General features: G+C 49.5%; 1 protein-coding gene across 2 annotated transcripts in view; it reads right to left on the bottom strand.

The window, feature by feature from the left end:
• Window positions 1-441: 441 nt before the first annotated feature.
• Window positions 442-23,172, bottom strand: part of Shc3 (SHC adaptor protein 3) — a 132,597-nt gene continuing 109,866 nt past the window's right edge. For both annotated transcript variants that reach the window (XM_063227270.1, XM_063227269.1), the window contains one exon: window positions 442-7,341. In XM_063227270.1, the coding sequence (XP_063083340.1) occupies window positions 7,213-7,341 (129 nt within the window). In that variant the 3' untranslated portion in view covers window positions 442-7,212. The remainder of the gene's footprint in view (window positions 7,342-23,172) is intronic.

The following is a 23,172-nucleotide window of genomic DNA, read 5'->3' as shown; positions in this document are numbered from 1 at the left end:
GTGCCATTCCCATCAATTTCGGTAGTCCTCAGTTTGCTAGGGTGGGTGACAGCTCCTTTGTTAGGGAGGAAATTGTGGAAGGTCAGCCCGGCAGTGGTCCCACCTCACCTGCTATTATTTACATGGAGGAGGACGCATCCGACCAGCCCCTCGTGTTAACTTTTACCCCTTAGAAACGATATGTCTTAGCTTCTTGTGTTTGATTGACATAGATGTGCTGGTGGGGACACTGTTGCCCTGGCGCCACCAAGAACTGCAGCTTTCCCACTCCTCTCTCCAACCGTGTCTGGCCCACTAAATCACGACACTAACACAGGGTCCACCCTCACCCCCTTTTCATTCCTCTGGGAAATAACTAAGATGCCCATTTCCGAGAGAAAAGATTCAAACCGTCCTGCTTCTTTTGGGGAGGCGTAGGAGACCCATCCTCCAAACGAAAGAGACTTTTCACAGTAGCCTTTATTGCCAGCAGACATACACATAGAGCCATTGAAACAATTAACTGTTCAAAAAATGATCATTCCTCCCAACTCTTGAGCCATAGTTATTCTGCGCTGGTACAAAGCCTTTCACAGAGCTGTAACAAGGTGTGTTTTATAGAAAATGTCTAAGTACAGTGCCGGTTCCATGCTTGTAAATTGTACCTACAGTGCAAAACCTCAACACCCAAGTGTATTTAGTGTCTAAGTCAAACATCCAGAGAGGTTGCTATGCAATCCGAAATGCACATCCACTGTTCTGATGAGAAAGGCACATTGTCCACAGCCAGTGTTCATGAGAAGTGCAGCATTACCTAAGGTAGGCGTGTCATCTTGCACTGCTGAGGCGGAGTGATGACACTCGGGGTGCTGTGTGGCACCTTCACCCGGCAATTCCCAGAGCGCAGGGTGCCCTGGAGGCCAGGGAAGGGCTCGTAAGTAAAATCTCGTCATTTCCTGAAGGAGGGAAATGGATTCGCTGAAGGTGAGGAGGGAATTTAAGCCAAATATCTTGGCCTGGTATATTGTCTCATCTCCAGAATGCTGGGCAAAATCTCAGGATTTATCATTCCTCATAGTACAAACATTAAAGAAAACTTGTGAATTTCATATTTCCACTCCTCGGGGTGTCCAGGAAGCCAAGTCCACTCCAGTGTCAAAGTAGAAAGGTGTGAGTTGGTCCCACTGTCAGACACAGACCAGCACAACATTTGTTTCACTTCACAAACGTTAATGGAAACAAAACAAAATTTTCAAATAATACTAATTTACCAGTATTTACCGATTTTGCCAGCCAAATGCTTTTTAAAAAGTAATAAATACCTCATTAGTACACACAAAATTTACATAGAGTCATCTCCTAACCAGGGAATTTCCAAGCCAGATGTTTAATTTTGAATACAAAGGAACATTCACATACTTAATTTCACAATATTCTGGAACAAGCTGTATTCAGAAGTCAAATGAGCAGAGAACATTCCACTGGCAACACACACGTAATTGTCACAAAGAAACACTCAGGGCTGGAAGTTGAATTTGCCTGTCCCCTTCTGCTCTGCTAACTGAGTGGTCAGAAACTCTGGTCCTGGTGAGAATGTCTGCCTGGGTGTGAATTCACTCCTGCAGCAGCTCTAAGCGTCAGGGTCTCTCCCCGGTGCTCTTTCCACATCTGCAACTGTAGATGTGGAAATCTCAGATTCTTAAAACTGTGTGATCTTTATTTCTCATGCTTTCTGCTGCAAGAACGTTTCTTCAGCCCTGGGGAACAAGCCTGTGCAGTCAGGTACTTGAGCTCACCTGCTCGGAGCATCTGAGCTGGCCAGTAGGAGGAAGAAGGGTGGACTCAGCTGTAGTAGGTAGGTCCTGAGCCTGCCGCGCCCCCACCTGCCCCTTCCAACCTTCCACACGATGCCCTGTGGCACAAAGCCCACCCAGAGGCCCTGGACAGACCTGTGTGCCCTGTTCTTTCTGGTCCTGTTGACCTGGGACGTATCAGCACTGCAAGGCTTGTCACACGCCAACATGTGTGTGCGCATGCCTGCTGACCTCCTGCTGGATTACACACCTGGACATTCACCAGCCCAGCAGCCCAGGCCAGATTCTGCTGCACATGGACAGATTCACGCAGAAGGCCCAGAAGGCTGGTTAGAAGGGCCCAGGCCCTGCACCCCGCGCACTGCTCATTCGGGGAGCCACACTGCAGCCCCCTTCGCGGTGCAGGCTATCCCATGGAGCTGCCCTTGGTGGGGTAAATAAGATCTGAGTCTGTACTTGTTTTTCCTTTCCTCCTTCTTGTCTCCTGTCTCTGCCTTCTGTTTCCCTTGACTCTCTGTCATGGCCCCTAGTGGGTGCCCCTGCTGTCCCTGTGTCCTGTTCCTATGGGTCCCAGATCCTGCAGCTTCCAGAACCCCCTCCATGTGGAAGCACCTGCCTGTGCCTGTCAACCCAAACCCTTGAGGACTGCTTGCTTGTCCAGTTGTCTTTGTATGTTGCAAAGTCCAGGGAGGAGTGGGGGGAGCAGCCCACAAACAGATCGGTTTTATCAGTGTGGGTACATGTATGTGTGTAGATACAAGTGCAGTTCACATTCACCAGTCCTGTATAAAGGTGCAATTTTTCTGGTTGTTATATAAAATGTGTCATTTTTAAAACTGTGCATTTGTTGCTTTCAAACTTATAAATATGTATAAACCCCATTATAAATAAATTGTGGCTGGCAGATGGCATTTTATCTGCTAGCAACAGTTGCATGGAGTTGGAAGTCTTATTAATCCTCGGTTTCTAAATTCCCAGTGTGGACCCCGGGAGCTATGACATGAAGTGGCCTAAAAACTTAATCTTTAAACACAGGGGTGAAGCCATCATGAAGAGGCTTCTCAAAGTCAGGACTCATGACTGGTAGTAGCTGGGCAATGCATTTGAGAGGCAAAGTCTCCTTGCAGACCCACCGGCCAGGAGCTCAGGTCACCCAGGAGCTCAGGTCACCTGACTCTCAGGTCTGTTTACCGAGAATGAACACCTGCCATTGTCCAAGGACCTCCCAGCTGGCACAGTGTGTGCAGTGGGGTTGGCCACAGGGGTGGCCACAGGGGCGGCCAAGATATCTTAGAAATAGCCTCCCACCAGAGGTGGCCTTGGGTAAACTTTTTGCCCTCTCCTCTGGGTGGCCACTGAGATGTGTCCTGCATGGTCTCCTGGGGACCCCTAGCAGCATGCAGCCCTAGTATCTGTGTCTTGCAAAGCCGCTTGACCTTGCCACCCTTTGTGGTCACTTCCTTTCCCCTTTCTTGGGTTCATCACCCCCCCACACACACACACATGGTGAGATCTTCTTCAGGGTCGGCTTCTCCAGGTGCCCACCTCTCCCAGCTGAGTGACTCAGGACTTTAAGCCTTTTCAAGTGGGGCATGAAGGTAAAACCTGAGAGAAACCATGATGATCATGCCTTCCTGTGTCACACCAGGGACCACATCCTCATCTTTCCTCTGCCAGGTCAGCCGGCTCTAGTTTCATATGTGAGAAAGGGGACCACCTGGCTGCAACATTCCCTTCCTTGCTGTCTTGTCCGAAGCTGACAATTCTGTCTATACTCCAGGACTGGGAGTCAACAGCTTTACGTTCTCAGAAAACACTCTTCCCCAAGAACCAGAGTGTTAATTCGGAAACCCCCTGCAAAACTTTGCCTGGGTGCAATGATCTGCTTTGCAATCTTCCTACAACCCTCCTGTCCACATTTAACCTAGCCATGCCACCATCCACAGAAGAGGTCTAATGGGTGGCAAACAGCCTTGGGCCAGTCAGGGAGGAAGAGGAGGCATGCTTTGTGAATACAGAGCTCTCCTTGTGGTGGGAACTGCATGCATCCATAGCGCATGGAAATCCAGCCAGTAGTCTGAGGCCATTTCACTCTGGGTGTGTGGACCTGAGGCTGGACAGGGCGTCCTGTGCTGCTGGCTATTCCCGGAGGAACTGTGGTCCAGCTTCTGCTCGGCTCAGCCCAACAGGAAGGGAAGGTGGGACTGGTGCCCAGGAAATGGGGGTGGGAACTGCCTGAGTGCCTGATAAAACAGGAAGAAGAGCTTCCTCTTGGGAGCTGGGGACATCTCTGTCCACCGGATGGGTAAGGAGTCTGGACATAGGTCAGCTACGACCCTGAGTGCCTGGATGCATGTGGGTCCACTTGTCCTGGATCTGTCCTTCCTTCCTCCTCTCATTGCTTGCCACCCTCTGCCTTTACTCACAGCTGTCCAATCTTCCCTCAGCCCCGGGGATCTGTCCACGGCTCAGCTGGGCCTCGGTCCACCTACCTCTGCTTAAAGCCAAGGCAGCTTCAAACAGAGAGGCCGCTCCCCAAGGCTAAGCAGCACTCCGTCCTTCACCTGGACAAAGGCCTGCGGCAGTGCAGGAGTAGGTTTAAGACTGAGTCCTGGGCCTGCTGCTTATCAGACTGCTCACCTGACTCTGCAGGGAGCTGTTTGGGGGGCCTAGTGGTCAGGAATCACTGAGCACAGCGAGCACCCACAGAGAGCCCTCTGGCCACGCAGGGCAAAGGTATGTTTGAGGCTCTCTCACCCAGGAAGATAGAGGGAGCGGAGGTCTCCAGGGCCACCGTGACAGAATGCACTGTGTTAAGACTGGGGACCCTCCTTTCATTGCTGCAGGGTACAGTGGTGGTGCCCGGAGAGAGCAGCGGGGCCGAGGCACACTCCAGGGCTCAGGGTGAGCCAGGAGGGCACACTGCTACTGTGCCTGAATGCAGCACACAGCATGGCCCTGCCCAGGTGTGCTGAGTGGCAGCCTCACCCCTGCCCAGCAGAGATGCAGCATGAGAGCAGAGGGCAGCGGGTCCCAGGCTGGGTAGGGGGAGGCCCCTGTTGGGTTTGCCTCTCAACCCCGACCGGCACACTAGGAAGAGCTCAGGAAGTGCTCAGTGAGCACAAGAGTTCTGCTGCCAACTGACTGCATGACCTGGAGCCAGCCTCAGTTTCCCCACTGTGTGTGAGGTTCACAGAAGCACCCCACCGCGTGGTGCTTTAAATAAGAGATAACTCATTGCGTACCAGCACATTTTAAAAATAAAAGGGAAACCGGGCACAGTGCCACACACCTGTAATCCCAGCATTCGGGAGGCTGAGGCAGGAGGATTGCAAGTTTGAGTTCAGCCTGGGCAACTCAGAGGCATAGGAAGACCCTGTCTCCAAATAAAAAAAATAAAAAAGGTCTGGAGTATAACTCAGTGAGAAAGCCCTGGGCTCAATCCAAGTACCAGGAAAAAAAATCTAAGGGAACCAAACTTAGACGATGGAAATCCTCTAAGGATCCTCTAAGGATTTCCACTGGAAATCCTCTCTGATAGCTAGAGAGGAAAACTAGCCTTTTTCACTTGGTGCTACCTTGGCGTAACCGACCTTAGCATCTGAGGTCAAAGCTACATACATGTTGAAAGGAAGAAATGACTTCTGCACCTGTACTTTTCTAAATTGAGTCTCAGCAGTGTATTTAATACACACATTGCCTTCCTGCTCGATACTGCCTTCAGAGGAGGGAGCTATCGTAACCGCAGATCATGCTCTCTGTGGGGAAGCAAAGCACGGCAAACTCTCCACCGCCCTGGGTGCTAACACAGGGCAGGAGCCTGGCCAGCTGCTCCCAGGGTCTCTGCTCAAGCACCATTTGGGAAGCACAGGGTGGGCTATACCTCCCACAGAACATTCTAGAAGACTCGCCACCATCAGTGTGGATTCAGTGGAACCCTAAAGGGCAAAAACTCCAAAGAGGTGTAGGGCCTGCCGCACCTGTCCTCATTCATCAGCAGCCCTGGGTCCTCCTGTCTGGCCCACATTCCAAGGCAGGAACCGAGTGCACATGCCTGCCGAGAGCAGCTAGCAGAGTCGCATCTCGCCAGATCTGAACAAAGCCTCCGCCTTATGCCTGCAGCTCCTGTGTGCAGTGTCTGTTCTACGAGCCGCAGCTGCCTGTGCTGCAGGACTCACAGAGACCAGATGCCAACCAATGGATGCGCCCTGCAGCTGCAGTATAAAATGCAGTGTCTGTAAAGACAGGCCTACAGATGTTAAAAAAGTCGTAGCCACCACCACCTCCCAACAATATCGGGTAATACCAGTGTCTGATCTGGAAACAGGAGCAGAGTGGACCACGAGGTCAGCTATCCATGGCGATACCGGGAAGCTGCGCAGGGACACTCAGGGCCTTGTCCCAGGGCTCCAAGGCATGACGCTCAGGGCCTCATCCTGAATACACATACTCGCACATGTGCGCACACCCAGCAGTGGGTCCAGTCTGAGTCTGGAAGCGCACCTGCTCCACCTTTACAGCCCCTATGTGGGCTTTTTCCTGAATTCATGGAGTAGACGGACTGGGGCCAGCTTGACCCACAGTGACCACAAGCCACCTAAGACTAACCTCCAGCTACAAAGACACACACCCAGGACTGCCCAGATGCTTTCCTCGGATGTCCACCCATCCTCATGTAGGTGACCAAGGTCTCGATGGTCAACGCTTCCACTGTGCCCACTTTGGCCTCAGAAGCAACCCCAGTGACCCCTAAGCAACTGGGGTCCTGCGAGTGATAGGTGCCCCGTGCTCAGCAGGACCCAGGGAAGCTGCAGCGCCACCTGTTCTGTCACAAGGCTGCCAGAGGAGGGGACTGCGCCGGGGCACGAGGGGGCACCCTCAACATAGGACGGGAGGTGGCTCCGTCAGTCTGCAGAGCCGCATCCCAGCACTGGCCGTGCAGGGGGAGGTGTCATCTGGGCCGCAGACCTCAGGTTCTGTCACCATCCCGTTAACTGTCCCCTCTTCCTTGCCTCTTCCCCGATGTTGTGCTTCTCAGGTAAGACATGGGCTGCATGGTAATAAAATGTCCCCTCGGGATAGGTCAGTTGAGCTCAGTTTTTGCCTGGACAACTAGGGTCACACTTTTTTGTCTCCATTAAAAACATACAGCATGGAACATGAGTCTTACATCTTTCTTGGTCTTAAAAAATATAAATATAGCGGGATAATTTGTACAGGATGTATAGGTATGTACACCTTTGTATGCATATGGGGGATTGGAGCAAGTTTATGAAACTTGAATTTGATGGCAGCCTCCCCGGGGGCCTCTGGAGAAGGCGCTGACCTGGGAGCAGCTACCCCAGGTCCTGCGGCCCGAGATGGAGGACTCCAGGCCCTGACCTGGCTCCCGGGGTCGGGAAGGCCGCACTGCACTGGCTCACTGCTTCCTCTCCACCGGCTGCTGCAGGCAGAGCTCGCTCCCCGCCGAGACGATGGGCAGGCGGCTCTCCAGGTGGTGGCCGATGAGGTGGCTGATGCTATCGAAGACCCTGTCCTTCGTCCGGATCTGCGGAGAAAGCACAAAGCAGGCTGAGCACATCCCCAGGTGGAGGGAAGAGCAGCACCTGTCTAGAGTCCACTGGACCTGGGGCGCTGACCAGCAAATTCTCTGCGAATTGGGGAAGCTCTCTGCAAAGGGCTGGTCGCTATCAGCTGCGCCTGCGCAGGCCATTTCACCTGTCCAGTCCCGGAGACTGAGCCCCGGAAAGCACAGCCCTCGGCCCCGTGGGCGCTGCCCGCCTTGCTCCTTGCCTCTCCAATAATACTGGGTGATGTCCTCTGGTCTTCAGCAGTCAGGGCCCCCAAGCCTCCCTCTGCACCCCGCCTGGGGCTCCCAGAAATCCGAGCCCGCACCTACCCTGGGACCACGGGTCCCAGCCCTGCACTTGTGGGCTTTGCACAGCTGCCCCTGGCCTGGGATGGGCTCTGTCTCTCCAGGGAGCGCACGCACTAGAGAGGCCCCAGGTCCAGATGCCTAGATGGGGAGGAGGACGCGGCTGGGGCCCGGGAGGTATGGATCGCGTGCTCCGGCGCCGCCTGGTGGCCGGGAGCTCGGGCGGGCAGACGGACGCGTTTCGCGGCAGAAGGTGCCTTCGACCACAGGGTCGGTAAACAGTCACAGTGGCGCAGCGAGCCTGCAGCCAAGAGCCGGTTGTTAGAGTCCAGGGCACGCCCTGCACCCAGGCAGGAGCGGGAGATGGGTCTCCATAGCATGACCCAGACCTGCGCGCTCTGGGGGGGACGTCACGGGGGCGCCAGGACCTCTGTGTCCCTCCGTGGTGAGCAGCGCGCGGCACCGACAAGGACCGTCTACGGGTCCCCCGCGCGCTGAGCGGGAGCTCGGGTGGCTCCCGGACAGGGCTTCCCCTCACCGGCTCCTAGCAGGGATGACCGCGACGGGACCACCACAAGCCAGAGGGTCCCTGAACGGAACCTGAACGGCGTACGTCCCAGCTCCCTCTTTGTGCCCGGGGTTCCAGACACCTGAGAGGGGACGCAGGGACAGGGCTGCTTCGGCAGCAGAGCCCAGCCAGTCACTAGCTGAGCGCTGGGCAGCAGGCACCAGGACGTGCCCCAGGCCTGCTGCATCGCAGCGTGGCAGCCCTTCCGGACCAGGCCGTAGGTTTCCAGGGTGGTGGCCTCTCCCGACGCTGCCTACACAGAGAGAGGGCAAGCACAGGCCTTCTGAGGTGACACAAACCATCACACAGGGCAGGCTGCAGCCTGGGACAGAGCTGTCTCTGACCTGTTCACGAGCTTGGATCGGAGCAGCCAGCTTGACAGGCTTATCAGCGTGGTCTTAGGGCTGCTTATGGTATTTTTAATCATTTGGGGGAAAGTCTGCAAACAAGGGACTGAAATCCCACAGGCAAAAGACATAAGCTCAGTGGAAAGAAATGGAGCACCAGACATCCAGAAGGGCTGCGTTTTTGGGAACAAGGATGCCTTAGAGACTGAGAAAGAATGTAAAAATGATGAAAAGAGTTCATCTCTCAGTAGAGAGGCCATCAGGGTCCTGCAGCAAGCACACACAGGCCAACGCTGGAAGTCAGTGATGAATTTACACCTGGAGGTGAGCACAGCCCGTTGACTGAAAAGTGCTCAGGTCGTTGCTGGTGTGGTTGCTGCTTTCTGAGAATTCTGAGCAATTTCACTTTACCCTGGAGGTCACAGTGTCCCTGAAAGATTTCCAGCAGAGCGTGAGGTTAGCAGAGTCTCCTGCTGGCTGTGCAGGGGCTGGGACTTGGGGAGAAGTGCACAGGTGGGTAGGGAGGGGCAGCTCTGCAAGCCCTTCTGAGTGTTTGGTGGATAAATGCAGAAGGAGCAGGAGAGGGCAGATGCACTGGCTGGCCGGGGGTGGGAGGCAGATGCGTGCTTGGCTACAAGATGTGGGACTTGTGTCATCTTAGGAGCACAGGTGGTGTGGCCTTTAAGGCAGTCAGGAACAGTGCAGACTGGTCACTAGCAAGCACTTTGTAGTCAATGACACAGTGATGTCATCTGTCCTCCTGCAGTATCAACACTAGGATGGGCACAGCCAGAAGACTTAAACTCGGGCTTTGTGGGACCAGCACAGAGCTACTGCCCTTTGCCTGCTCTGCCCACTTCTGCTGGATGGACTGGGAGGCCCTCCATACCCACGGGCTTTCATCTGAACCCACCCCGAGCGAGGTGGATGTAGACCTGCCCAAGCCTCCCCAGATTTAGAGTTAAGGTGCAATTAAGATTCTTTGATTTTGTTGTTGTTGTTTTGGTTTTGTTTTTGAGACAGGTTTTCATTATACAGTCCTCGCTGACCTTGAACTCACTATGGATCCCAGGCTGGCCTCAAACTCACAGCGATCCTCCTGTCCTGCCTCCTGAGTGCTGGGCTCACGCCTGTGCACCACCATGCCCTGCGAGGTCTTTTCAGATGCACCAGTTGGGCCAGGAGCTGCCCCCCTCCCTGGTTACAGTGCTAGGGACCTTGCATTCCTGTTGCCCACACACTTCCTGTTGTCCCCTGTTCCTTGTGGGCGCTCACTTCCCACCCATATGGTGAGCTCCACATAAACCAAATCTCCACCTGGCATGGGCCCTCCCTGCTTACTCCCTTGGCTTGCCTGACAGCCTCATCCAGGGGAGGAGGAATCTCTCTGGCTCCTCTCTGTTTGGCTTCCAGCCCCTTCCTTCAGTTCCTGGCTGCCCTTCCTTTTCTAGTTTCAAGGTTCTGAGGGACTTTGGTGGGTTCAAGGCTCCACCATGCCTACGGGTGCCCAAGAGTCACCAAGTCTATTTCTGACAATAAAGAATGGAGAGAGAGACACACACAGAGAGACAGAGACAGACAGAGACAAAGATGGACAGAGAGGCAGAGAGCACTGATCATGGTGACCAAAGAAGGAAATTCCTGAAAGTTGATCACCAATCACAGTCCTTCCAGAGCCACACCAGAGAGGCTGGGGACACAGCAGCTCCACGCTCCTTGGGACGAAAAGCATTAGCCCTGGACTCTCACAGGGTTGGAGAGAAGCAAGGAAATTTCCTTACTGATCATTGAGAGAGGAAGATGCTAAAGCATTTTTATTTCTTTAACTTTGCTTGATTTTTAAAACTTTCAGAGAAAATAACTAGAGATGAGTGGAGCACTGATGCTTCTTATCAAGGAAGAGCACAGGTACTCCCTGTAGCCTACCTTTCTAAGCCCAGGAGGCTGAGGATAGAGGAACAAACCTGTGAAACAGAGCAGGAATAGAAGGATGCAGCAGTGGCTGGCAAGGGAGGTGGGAGATCGCTGGAGGAGCAAGAGGGGGCCATGCAGCGGGAGCTTGAAGCTAACCCACAGGGAGATAACCCTAAGGAGCTAACCCATGAGAGCTAACCCACAGGGTGCTAACCCACGGGGCTGCAGGAGGGGAGCAGCTGCAGAAACTGAGGCAAAGCCCCCTCTGCCCCTGTGCCTCTAGCCAGACCGCCCCTTTTCTTTCAGGGAGGAGGTCAGGCAGCGTCCCTCCAAAGATGCTGAGCATACTACCTGAACACACACTCAACAGGCCAGGGAGAAGTAAGGTTTGGGAGAATCATGGTGACCCAAGTACTCAGCCTAAAATCCAGGCCCCTTGCGTCTTCTCAAGCTACAGTCTAATCCGTCTGCACCCAGGACGCCGAATCCGTGCCCTCCATCCTTCCTCCCATCCTCACACAGACTACACAAATCTCAGCTGGTCTCCTGATGGGGTTAGGGGAGCTTTGTGGGGCACGACCAAGAGAACAGTGCCAGGAAAATGAAGGAACCCAGCCTCTTATTCCCAAATATCAGCACGCATAAAGTCACTGCATTGAAAATGAATGCAGCTAAAAACACCAGCTCCAGGAGAAAGATACTGACAAGCAGACCTGCTTTAGTAGAAGACTTAGAAAATAGAAAAAAATAATAGACTCCTATGAGTAACATCAAAAAGTCACAAAGACGTCGGCTGCATGAGAAATCAGAGAACAACAAAAATGTCTTAAACACTAGCTAGGCGTAGTGGCCCCCGTAATCATAGTGCTCTGGGGGTGGACACAGGACAAACACAGTTTGACTGCAGCCTGGGCAGCTCAGTGGCTTGAGAAGACCCAGTATAAGGAATTAAAAGAAGATCTGGGGCTGTCACTCAAGGCAACAGTACAAAGCACAAAGAAGAATTCTCTTATAATTAAATATATAATTTGTAAAGTTGCATAAATATATGTTATACACATCACATACAGAGAAAGAAAACCTCCCTGAGCACAGATTTCCAAAGAACTGGAAATCTGGGTGAAAGATGAGAGACATGGGTCAGTTCAGGAGGTCTGCTCTGTCACCAGCATCCCCAGGGGAACAGTATAGAAGACAGCATTCTCAGAGGAATAATGCAGGAAACTGTTCTGGTTTCAGGAGAAAAACATCTTCAGGTTGAAAGACCTATCAAGTCACTGGGACACTGAATTGAAAAAGACACACGTGGATTCATGACCGGATCATTACAGAGCAGAAAGAAAGAGCTAAAGATCTTCAGCAGGAGGTAGTTACAGAAGATAAAGATCCAGACCACACACGCCACAGCCATCTCCACTGGGAATCAAAAGTGACTTCGAAATGCATTTGCAGACATGTGAGGATGAAAAGTTTATACTCATGCACCTGTTCTTGTTTTCTTTTCTTTTTTTTATTTTTTGAGGCAGGGTTTTGCTATACAGTTCAGGCCAGCCTTGAATTCATCCTGTAGCCCAGGCTGGCCTCAAACTCACAGAATCCCCATGCCTCAGCCTCCCACGTTGTGGGATTACAGGTGTGCACCACCACACCTGGCTCATACCCCTGTTCTGAAAGAGGCACTTAGGGAAGCAGTCTTCTGAAATGTGAGTGAGAGCCAAGAAAGAGGAAGGCATAAGATACACACTGTGCTGAAACTCATTGAGAATCCTGTGGCCCAGTGAAGGGTTTGCCTAGAAACCTCTGAGCTGAGTTGAGAAAAGCCCACCTCACCTTAACCGTGCTCCAGCAGTGGCTGGAATGAGCATGGTGGGGACATAGCAGTGACATGTAAGGAAAACACAGCTTGCTTCTCTCAGGGAGAGAACACTCAGAAACTTCAAATAGCTGATTTAAAGGGCAGCAACATAAAAAGAAACCCCAGATGGGAACATCCGTAACACAGAGGAATGTGACATCCACATAATGTAACAGCCAACGACTGCACAAAGGAGATGGGTGTCCGGCAGCAAGGTCACTCCCTGTGGTTGGATCTGCAATGTGCCCCGACTCTCCTGGGCTCAGAGGTGGGGCTCTGGGAGGGCGGCTCTCGGGTCCCTGAGGAGTCCAGCAGCCGAGGGTGCTGCTGGGAGGTGAGGACTGCTGAGAAAAGGGAGGTCACTGGACGTGACCGGGCTGGGAGCGTCTCCTTCCCCACTCTACGTCCCCCCCACCAGCAGCTGTCCTCCCCACAACTTCAGACTACTCCAGTCTTGCAGCAGACTGTGGACTAAACTAAAATAAGCTTTTCTTCCTTTAATTTGTGGGTATCAGAATTGTCTCATGATGGAGAAAGTGACTAAGCTATCACACAAAGGAAGGAAAGTGAGAAACGAGGCCTGGTGGTGGATGTCTGTAATCCCAGCTCTTGGGAGTCTGAGGCAGGAGAATCACTGCAAGATGACCAGCCTGGGCTACAAAGTGAGCTTAAGGCCAGCCTGAACTGCACAGAGAGACCCTGTATCAAACACACACACACACACACACACACGCACGCATGCATGCACACATGCACACACACATAAAAGGAAAGTGAATAGAGCTATATAAATGTAACATTCCCACATGTCACAAGAAGTAAACTCACATAGATCTGAAGCTTATTCTAACAAGTTAAAATGAATATGGTAAACTGTGGAGCAACTACAGTCCTTTAAAAAATGTCAACAGCATAATGGAAAAATTTAAATCCTACATTATGAAGTCTTCATAATAAATATTCAAAAATAGTAAGTATTCAAAAATAAAAAAGGAATAGAGGAACAGAAAGACATGAAACAACTAAAAATAGAAAGTTAAGTGGGAGACATAAATCCAGTGATATTAATAGTGATATTAAGTGTTAGTGAATGAATAAAACAATATGATTCAAAATGTCAGGGCATAGAGAAAACACGCTCCCGTGATGTGCTGTAGGCAGGAGACATCCTTTAGCACCAAAGATACAAACATATTGAAAGTAAGAGGATGACAAAAGACAGATCATGCAGATAGAAGCCATGAGAGAGCTAGAGTGGGTATCCTGACACTGAGCAAAACAAACTTCAAAACATGAAGACTACTGGATGAAAAGAAGGACACACCTCCAGGTGGTGTAACAACCATACATGAATATACACTCAACAACAGAGCGCCAAAATTCACAAAGTAACACAAATAAAAGGACAAGGAGACACCGGTCCATGGTAATAGCGACTTCAATAGCTGGGATTTCAATAGTGGACAGAACAACTAGGCAGAAGGCAGACAAAGAAACAGAGGACTTGTACAGTACCGAAACCAACTGCGCCTAACGGGCATCTATAAAACAAAGTCCTAGCAAAACACACACTTTCAAAACTGACTCGTGAAGAAACAGAAAATATGCATAAACCTATCACAATGAAGAGAATTAGTGGTCCACAAACTACCCACAGAGAAAATCCCAGACCCAGTGACTTCAGGGCAGAGTCTTGCCCACCATCTGAAAAATTCATGCCAATTCTTTGCAAACTCTTCTAGGAAGAAAGAATGTCTCTTAAGTCCCTCTATGAGTTCATCATACCCTAATAAGTAAAATCAGACAAAAAAATCATAAGGAAAAATCTAAATTAATATCTCATGTATATTGATAGAAAGAAACCTCAAATACTAGTAAACCAAATCTAGTGCATAAAAAGTAATACAGATATGATCAGATGGAATTTATCCCAGGACTGCAACATTGCTTTAGCATCTGAAAATCAGTCAGTGCAATACATCACAATAAAATAAAAATCCCAAATCATCTCAACAGACACAGAAAAATATTCGGCAAACAACATTTTAATGTAAAATACTCAACAAACTAGGGGTAGGAAGAATTATTTAACCTAACAAGAATATTTAGCAATACTAATCAGTGCCCTATGTACTTCCACAAGGACAGACCTATAAATCTACGGAATAGACTGGAGACTCCAAAATACAACATGCATCCAGGCCAATGGTGCCAGAAACAGTCTTAGAGAAAAAAGCCTTTGCAAAAAATACACAGAGAAGAAGCAAGCCCTCCCTGCACACCAGCACCATACCCAGGCCACCGTGTAGTGGTGACAGCCAGACCCCAGCGTGCAGGCTGGGAAACAAGAAGAGCCAACCCCACCCCATCTCCACCCTTAGCGACTGGCTGATCTGGAGAAACACAGGCTGTGATGATGGCTATTCAGGTGAAATGCAGTCTGACGCTGTGGTGTTGGTGTTTCACTGACTTTTCAGGCCTAGGGCCAGTGCTCTGACCATCTGTTCAGAGGATGCCGGTACGCAGTGTGGCATCTATGGGGTCTCCTTCTGAGGGCGGTAGCCATTGGTTCACTATTATCCTGTTTTGAAGCCCTGCATCATTTTCATTGTTTTGTTGGGTTGAGTTTTATTGTTATGTTTTGTTTGATTTTATTATATCTGATGGCATGGGCAGCTACTTCAAAGATAGCAAGATATAGTATGGTAGCCATTTTGGATTTATTGTTGTCTTGAAGTCCTGTATTTGATTCATTGTTTTGTTCTTATTGGTTCTATTCTGTTCCTTTTTGTTTGATTTTTACTATGTCTGAAGGCATCTGCAGCTATTTTGAAGACAACAAGAAGCATTATGGTGACCATTCTTTATTTCCTTTTGTTTTGCAGTCCTGTGTCACTTCCACTGGTTTGTTTTGATTGGATTTATTGTTTTATTTTGCTTGGTTTTGTTCTCTTTAAAATAAAATTTTAAAAAATGATGCTGAGACAGCTTGGTACTCATGAGTAAAATACAGGGGTGTATCATATACACAAATAAACACAATGGCCAAGATTCCCAATGTGAAGGCTTAGCCAATAAGATTACTAGGAAAGAAAATGGGGTGAATCTAAATGACCTTGGATTTGGCAAAACACAAAAAGAAAACCTCTCTCAAATGGGCACCAAAGGCCTGAGCACCAAAGTAATGGTAAATTGAACACTGTCAAGTTAAAAAATTCTATGCTCCAAAGGATATCACTGAGAAAGAAAAAGGACAGCTGATAAGGGGCTTGTACCTAGAACATACAAGGAACTCTTACATTTCAATGATAAAGACGTAATCCCATTAAAACCACTGCACAAAGAATTGAAATAGGTTTTGCTCTAATAATGTTATATAAATGACTGATAAAATGAAATGCTCAGCGTTTTTGGTCATCAGGAAAATGCAAGTAAAAACCACAGTGAGACAGCGCTTTTCTTCCCTGGCACAGCGAGCGTCAAAGCCTGAGGTCAGAACACGTGGAGGACGCTGAAGGGACGGAGCACCTCACACGCGGCCGTGGGGATGTGGAACTGCGCGGTCACTTTGGAAAGCAGCCTGCAGCTTCTCAGATGGTACAGAACAGACAGTTTCCCAAAGAATCGAGCGGCTTCTCAAAAAACACTGTGCTAACCAGATAACCCAAGTACCATCAAAGAGAATCAAAAACCCAAGTCCACATAAACTACATGAACATTTAGATACCTGTCAAAATGTGGGAGCAATCAAAGTGTCCATCAATAAACAACAAAATTAAACAAAACAAAACGCAGTCTACACACACAGGGGAGAGTTACTCAGCTATACGAAGAGTAAGGTTCTCACTGGCACAAGCTGTGACTTGGAAAACATCATGCCCGGTGGGAGAAGCTGCCCATAAAGGTTCATAGATTATATCATTCTATCTGTGCTGAGGTCCAGCATGGAAAAATCTTAGGGACAGAACACAAATTCCATGGGTCCAAAACAGGCTGCATGACTGTGGAAATCACAGCAGCAGTCTCTTTGCTGGTCTCTGCTTTGAGAGGTATGGTCTTGTATGCCAGCCTCAAACCTGCCACCATCCGGCCCCAGACTCCTGAGGCTGTGCTCACAGGCATGTTCTAAAATAAATAATGATGATGGATGCAAATATCAAAGACTATAACAAAAATGGCTGAATCGTACACTTTCAGTGGGTATGGTGTATAGACTGTACCTCAGCCGAGCTGTGTAAAATATCTCTTCCTCTGCCAGCTTATGTACTTTATATATGAAGCTGCCTGGCAAGTGCATGGTTGTGAGTTCGATTCCTGGTACCAATAAACAAATAAACAAAGATTCAGATAAGTTAACAAAGCCAGAATCACAGCCAAATCCAATGTTTCTTCAGAATCTCACTGGTATGAGGGGTAGAGAAGGACCTTGTGATGGAATAAAAGGGTATTAAGAGGAAATAAAGGCAAAGGTGCCACATCTGGATTCTGATCCTAACAAATTTATAATAAAATAAGTATCTTTGAGACAAGGAGAAGAAGTCTGGATATAGGCTGTGTGTTGGCTGATGTTCACTGTCTTTAGCTTTGCTGGATGAGCAATGGTGTCAGGTGATGCTTTAATGTCTTTACTTGTCGAGATGAATGAAGTTAATTACAGGATAAATGACAAGATAGTTCTGGCTTATACTACAGAACACTGTGAAAGTTTCCCCTTCCCCTTTTTTCTTTCTGAACAACCAGTAGCAAAGACAAACAAGGTGTTTATGTGCCCTTAGCATGGAGAGTGGGGAAGCCACCATGGCATGTGTGCCCCAGGGTGCAGGTAGCACAAGGAGAGAGGGACCAGATGGCACAGTGGTGGCCACAGGTAGGGACACCCAAACCAGGCAGAAGGTGGCACAGCCCAGGGTACGACAGGGAACCAGGGGACAGGGAGGAGTGGAATGGAGTGGAGTGGAGTGCGGTGGGGTGGAGTGGGTGGTGGAGCAAAATTAGAGATGCCCACCTGGGGATTGCAGGGTCAGGAAGGTGTCCCTGAAGGGGGGACAGCAGCCAGGACACGAGAAGGGTTACGTATGGAGAGCTGGACAAATAAGTAGACAGTTTGGATAAGGGGAGTTACAAATGTGGGAAAGGAAAAATGTACAGTGAACTCAGTGTTACCGGATCAGAATTAGAGGATTTGTGCGTTCATGGTTTCAAATATATGCATGACACATTTAGGAATCAATATAGATATTCATGTACACATGAGTGTGCATGTGTAGAGGTACGTATGTGTACATGGGTGTGTATTGAATATATGTGTGTATATGTCTGTGTGTTTGTATACAAGTATGTGTGTGTGTGTGTACACTAACTCTGTGCTAAGTGGCCTGGGGCCAGCAGCACCCTCCTATGGTTCGGATCCATGTTTCCAAAGGCCATGTGCTGAGGCCTTGTCACCAGCCTGTGGCACTATGAGGAGGTGGTGGACTTTTAAGAGGCGGAGCCTGCTGAGAGGAAGTTAGCTCTTTGGAGTCAGATCCTCAAAGGGGACATTGGGATTCCAGCCCCTTTTTCTTTCTATCTTTTTTGATTCCTCTACCGTACACTCCTGCCATGATGTGCTGCTATCTTATCTCAGGCCTAAAGCAACAGGGTCAAACAGCCATGGACTGGAACCTCAGAAGCCATGAGCCAAAAGCAACGTTCTCTCCAAGTTGATTTCTCCACAGTTTTTGTCACCCCGATGGAAAGCCGTTCACACAACCCCAGACGAGCACAGACAGTGCCCAGAGCTTGGATCCTAATGACCCTTCCCAAGTAAAGACCCAGGACCCCCTGGGGAGAAACGCCTGAGGGCAGAGCTAAGACACAGGACTGGACCTGTCCTGGCTTCTGTGTTACAACAAAGGAGCTGGTACTAGGAGGTGAAAATATGTCCCACAGGCTCCCAAGTCAGCCTGCGGGGCGTCAGCACAAACACAGTAACAAGCCCAAACCCACCAAGTAAAGTGGGAAACTATGAATCAATCCACCCAGCAAAAATAAATACACAAATAGAACTAAAAGTTTAGGAACCAGAGAATTTAGATGTTTTCCAATCCCTCCCACCACATAGGTCTTAATTTCAGAGGGAGGAAGGGAGACTCTCCACCCGGGAAGCCTTGTAAAGACTGCCTTAGTGAAGCCAACACAGTGAACACTGTCTGTCCTCTCTTCCTGACCAGATGCCCACATTATTTCTGCAGAGCAGCAGGACGATACATGACCTAAACCACAGAGAGCATTGGTTGGCTTTTCATCATGGCGACAAAATGCCAGAGACACCTGTCATGGTTTAGTGAGAAGTGTCCCCCAAAACATCATGTACTGAGGTCTTGACATCAGAAACCCTGCAGCAACATTCAGAGTGGGGCCTGGAGAGGTGAGTGGATCCTGTGACTTTAACTTTACCAGTGGGTCAAGCCACGGATGAGATCGTAACTGCCAGCTCCATGGGCGGGGGGGGGGGGCGCATGACCTGGAGGTCTGTATCCCTTTCTTCTCTGGCTCTGTCCCTCTCTCCTCCCTGTTTGCCATGAGCAGGGCACTGTTCCTCTCTCACATCCTCTCCAGCAGGACACCCTGCCTCACCACAACCCCAGAAACAGCAGAGCCACGGGACCATCGCCCGAAACTCCCAAAGCTGTGAGTCAAAACAGACCTTTATTCCTTTTAAACTGGCTCTTGTATTAGTGAGCTGTTTGTGGCTGTCATCAAAAAGCTAAGAAAAAAATTAAAGGAAGGAAAGGTTTATTTTGGTCTATGGTTTCAGAGGTTTCAGTCCCTGGTCTATCCTCTGGGCCCTGCTGACTTGGGCTGGTGATGGTGCAGGACATCACGGCCAGAGCACGTGGCAGGGAACACCTGATCACCTCACGGAGACCAAGAGGCCAAGAGAGAGACAGGTAGGCTGGGGCCACAATGTCCCCAGTGACCTGGCTCCTGAGAGCTCCCCCAAGCTAAGGACCAAGCCATGTGGGCCTGTGGGACACTTGGGGTCCAAACTGTCCTGAGGAGAACGCACCAGGTGAGCCCAGCTGAAGGGGGCTAAGCAGATTTGGCAAACGGGTCTGTGATTCTGGACGGGATCCTTTTGTGACAAGGCACATCACCGGGGACAACTGGGGAAACACAAACAGGCTCTGGAAGGTTAGTGGGTGGTGACATGGCAGGCAAGGTGAACCCCAGCTCTGCAGGAGAGGTGTCTTCACCAGCAGACAATGTGCATTTGAAGAATTCAGTCTCTAATGATGTCCCAGGAAAACCTGCTTGTCCCATACCCTCATAAAGTGCCAGGGAAGTTTGATGGAGGATGCAGGTGACTCTACAGGGCCAGCAGGGCCACCTGGTCCCCCAGGGAAAGGAGGAAGTCACCAGATGCTGTTGTCCAGTGCTAACGGCATAAGAGACAGAAGTCCCAGGAGTCTAAAGGCAGGAAAACCACCACCAGACGGCACACTCATCACAATGGAAAGGAGCAGCAAACGGGACCTCGGCTTCAGCCTTCCCGTGCCACATCAATAAGTGACACTTTGACTGATTAATCAGTGAACGGCACTTCACTTTGAGGGAGGGGGCCCTGCCAAGGGGAACTTTGAGGAGAAACTGTGAGCGATGTTGGTCTCGGAAGTGAGGAAGAGGTAGCGTGCTTCGGCGTGAGCGTTCCTTTAACAGATTTTCTGCTGCATCATATTTGGTGTTATTTTTCAGCACTACGTGGATGAAAAATGCAAGGGGGGTGTTGCTGAGATAATACTGCTGGGCAAAGATCCACACCCCTGAGGCACAGCCCGGGCTCCTGTCCTTGGGGGAGACGATGGAGCTAACCTTGCTGCTTCCCCAGTGAGGCCACGGGGAGCCGGGGAGCTCTGCCCGCTCTCCGCTCCTCTGAGGTTCCTTGTAGAGAAGACAGACCCACGATGTCTGCACCCCATGGGGTCTGAGTCACCCAAGGACACACAGAGGACCTGGCGTGTTTTGGGGCTGCAGTTCTGCCGCGTGAATGGTCTTTCAAATGGGGCGAGTGGATATCTTAGTGTGATGGTCCACGATGTGAGCGTTTGGCCTTGGTATGGTTGCCCTTTCTCCGTCTTCTTTTGAGAAATGCCTGTTTGTCTTTTAACTTGTAATTGAGTTCTTTTCTATCTGCATACTCAGGACATTAATCCTTTCTCCGGGGAGTAGTGTCTGAGTGTGCCGTCCCACTCCTAGGCACCGTAGTCTGTGTTTCCTTTGCTGTGCAGAAGCCTTTTAATTTGATACAAACCCATTTGTCTATTTTGTATTTTTGCCTGTGTTTTTTGGATCCTTATGCAAAAAAATCTTTCCTGTTTTTAAAATGACTCTCAGGATAAAAGAAAAGCTCAGAAAGTGAGGAAGGCTGGGCTTCCGTCGCTGTCTCATGATTTAATGAGGAATAAGCTCCCCACTGAGTGCACCGAGGGTGCAATGACCCAGGACCACGTGGGGGAGGTCCGGTTGCATGTGGGGTGAGGCTCATCCTGATGCTGGCACAGCACCCAGCCCTCAAGGCTGATGGCATGAATCAGTGATGAGCGAGTGACTCACAGGACAGTTTTAGACACAGGCGGGCTGGCTGATTCAGAAGATGTCGACCAGCGGAAGATAGGGGGGGTCCAGACTGCCTCTCTGGGGTTCTCCCGGCACCAGCTCTATTTTCAACTCCTTACCCAGGAGGCCCGGAAGCAGCCACAGGTGGCCTAGTCCCCTGGCCCCACCACCTCGGTGCAGGGCCGGAGGCTGGCGGGCTGGTGGACTCGGGAGTGAATTTAGAGGCAGACTCATTTTGCATCTTTCTTTCTCTGAGGAATCTGCTCTGCCAAATTTCCTCCTTTTTTGTCAGGGACCAACCAATTACCATGAAATTCAGATGAATAAATATTGAAGAGAATGTGTTCGGTGTCTATTTTGGGGTCCTCACAGCACGGAAGCAGTGTCGCATTTTAAATTAAGCCTCCCATCCCCATGTCCTTCTCAGCAACAGTATCCTCCATAGATCAATTAAACCAGATCATCGGATCCAGCTAAGCAACCCTACCCCCAAGAACAGTCATTACTAGGTATGACTCAACAAATGTTCTCCACGGCACTGCAGATTTCTCCTCCCAAATTAACATTTCACGCGTAGCAGTACTTAGGGTACCAGCATGCATGGATGCCTGGTCTGACTGTGTTCTGTGTTACAGTGCCACACCTCATGGTCGACACCTTCTTGTTGCATTTTGTGAATGTACATTGGGTTTATTGTTAGCAGTGCAGATCTCTTTTTAAAGCATTCTTTGCTCCATAAAGACTGAGTGAATTAAAAAATTTAATCAGCTTTGTTCTATATTGTGACATCCTTTGGTAGTTATTTTTTAACATTTCATGTTTTTAAATGCCAAACATTTTCAATTGCTTGCATATTTTCTTTTAGATAATCATGATCGAATTGTTATACACCTTAAGTAAGTAGAAGGAGCCTGGGCTAATTGTTTTAGAAACTGTATTTGTGATTCTACACCTGCTAAGAGGTGCAATCCTTGCCCCATCCCCATGCCCAGGAGCCTCCATGGAGACTCAATTCTTAGTGAGTCGGAACCTGAGTTGATCAAGTATTCACCCAATACTCACTGAAAACCTGTAGCATGCCAGCACTACTCCAGGAGATGAGGGCCACTGCCATTAACAACTTTCTACCTTTACGGAGACTGTGGTCTAGGGGCTTTTTAGTACCAGGGACCAGTGTAGTGGAAGGGAATGTTTCTATGGCTGAAGAGACAGGGGATTGGTTCTGGGATGATTCACAGGAGGACACAACCTAGAGTCCTCATGTGCACAGCTCATCCTAGGCTTTTGCTCCTATGAGAATCGACTGCCAGACAGATCTGCCAGGAGAGGAGCTTGGGCCGTGATGCCAAGCTGTGCCAGTTTCATGCAGCACCCACCAGCCCTCCATACAGCGCTTACATGTGGGAAGCAAACTGTAAGTAAGTTAACAAGTGCTTGTTAGTGGTGAGTAAGTTAAATAAAAAATAAATGAGAATAAGGACAGGAGGAATATCCGGGGGTCTGTCTGAGACAAAAGTTAGATCACTGTCTGCGACCAGCAGAGCACACAAACGCAAGAGTGATGAAGACATTACGGCGGGCTTCACTTATGAATACGTGATCCAAAACTCCTTTCAGAAAATCCAACAACACGTTCCACAGTTACTGTATGTCACACAGAGTAGTATTTGTGATGCAATCATGATATCAGGAAAAAATATCTGCCCATATAATTCTGCATTTCAGTAGATTTAAGGAAAAAACCACATTATTATCTCAGAGGATGCTGAAGTAGCCTTTGATGCACTTTAACATGCACAGATGATAAGAGTAACTATGTAATAATGCGTATGTCAATCCTACGAGAGCAGAATTTTTCTTTTTAAATGGTTCACAGATACATTCCAGGTGCCAAAAATGGTAGCTGGAGTTAAGTGGCATTTAGCGTGTATCTGCTCAATGAATGGATGGATGATTCTTTTAAGCTGAAAAGGACAGTGCGCCAAAGCCTGCTGCAAGTCTCCTTTTTGTTCTTCTTGTCTCCTTCTTGTCCTTCTTTTTTTGGTTGTTGTTGTTGTTCTTTGAGACAGAGTCTCACTGCGCATCCTTGACGAGGCTCACACTCATGTCCATCTCCCTGCCTCAGCCTCCTGAGTGCTGGCATTACACGTGTGCACCACCATGCCTGGATCAAACCTTCTTAATGGAACAGTCGAGAACCCTTCCCTTTCAGGTGAGGGTTG

This window comes from Cavia porcellus, unplaced genomic scaffold (genome assembly GCF_034190915.1).
Source record: "Cavia porcellus strain 051 isolate PalLab524CR breed Dunkin Hartley unplaced genomic scaffold, mCavPor4.1 scaffold_17, whole genome shotgun sequence".
NCBI lineage: Eukaryota > Metazoa > Chordata > Mammalia > Rodentia > Caviidae > Cavia > Cavia porcellus.
Note: the sequence above shows the minus strand (reverse complement) of the source record. Positions and strands in the feature narration are given on the sequence as shown.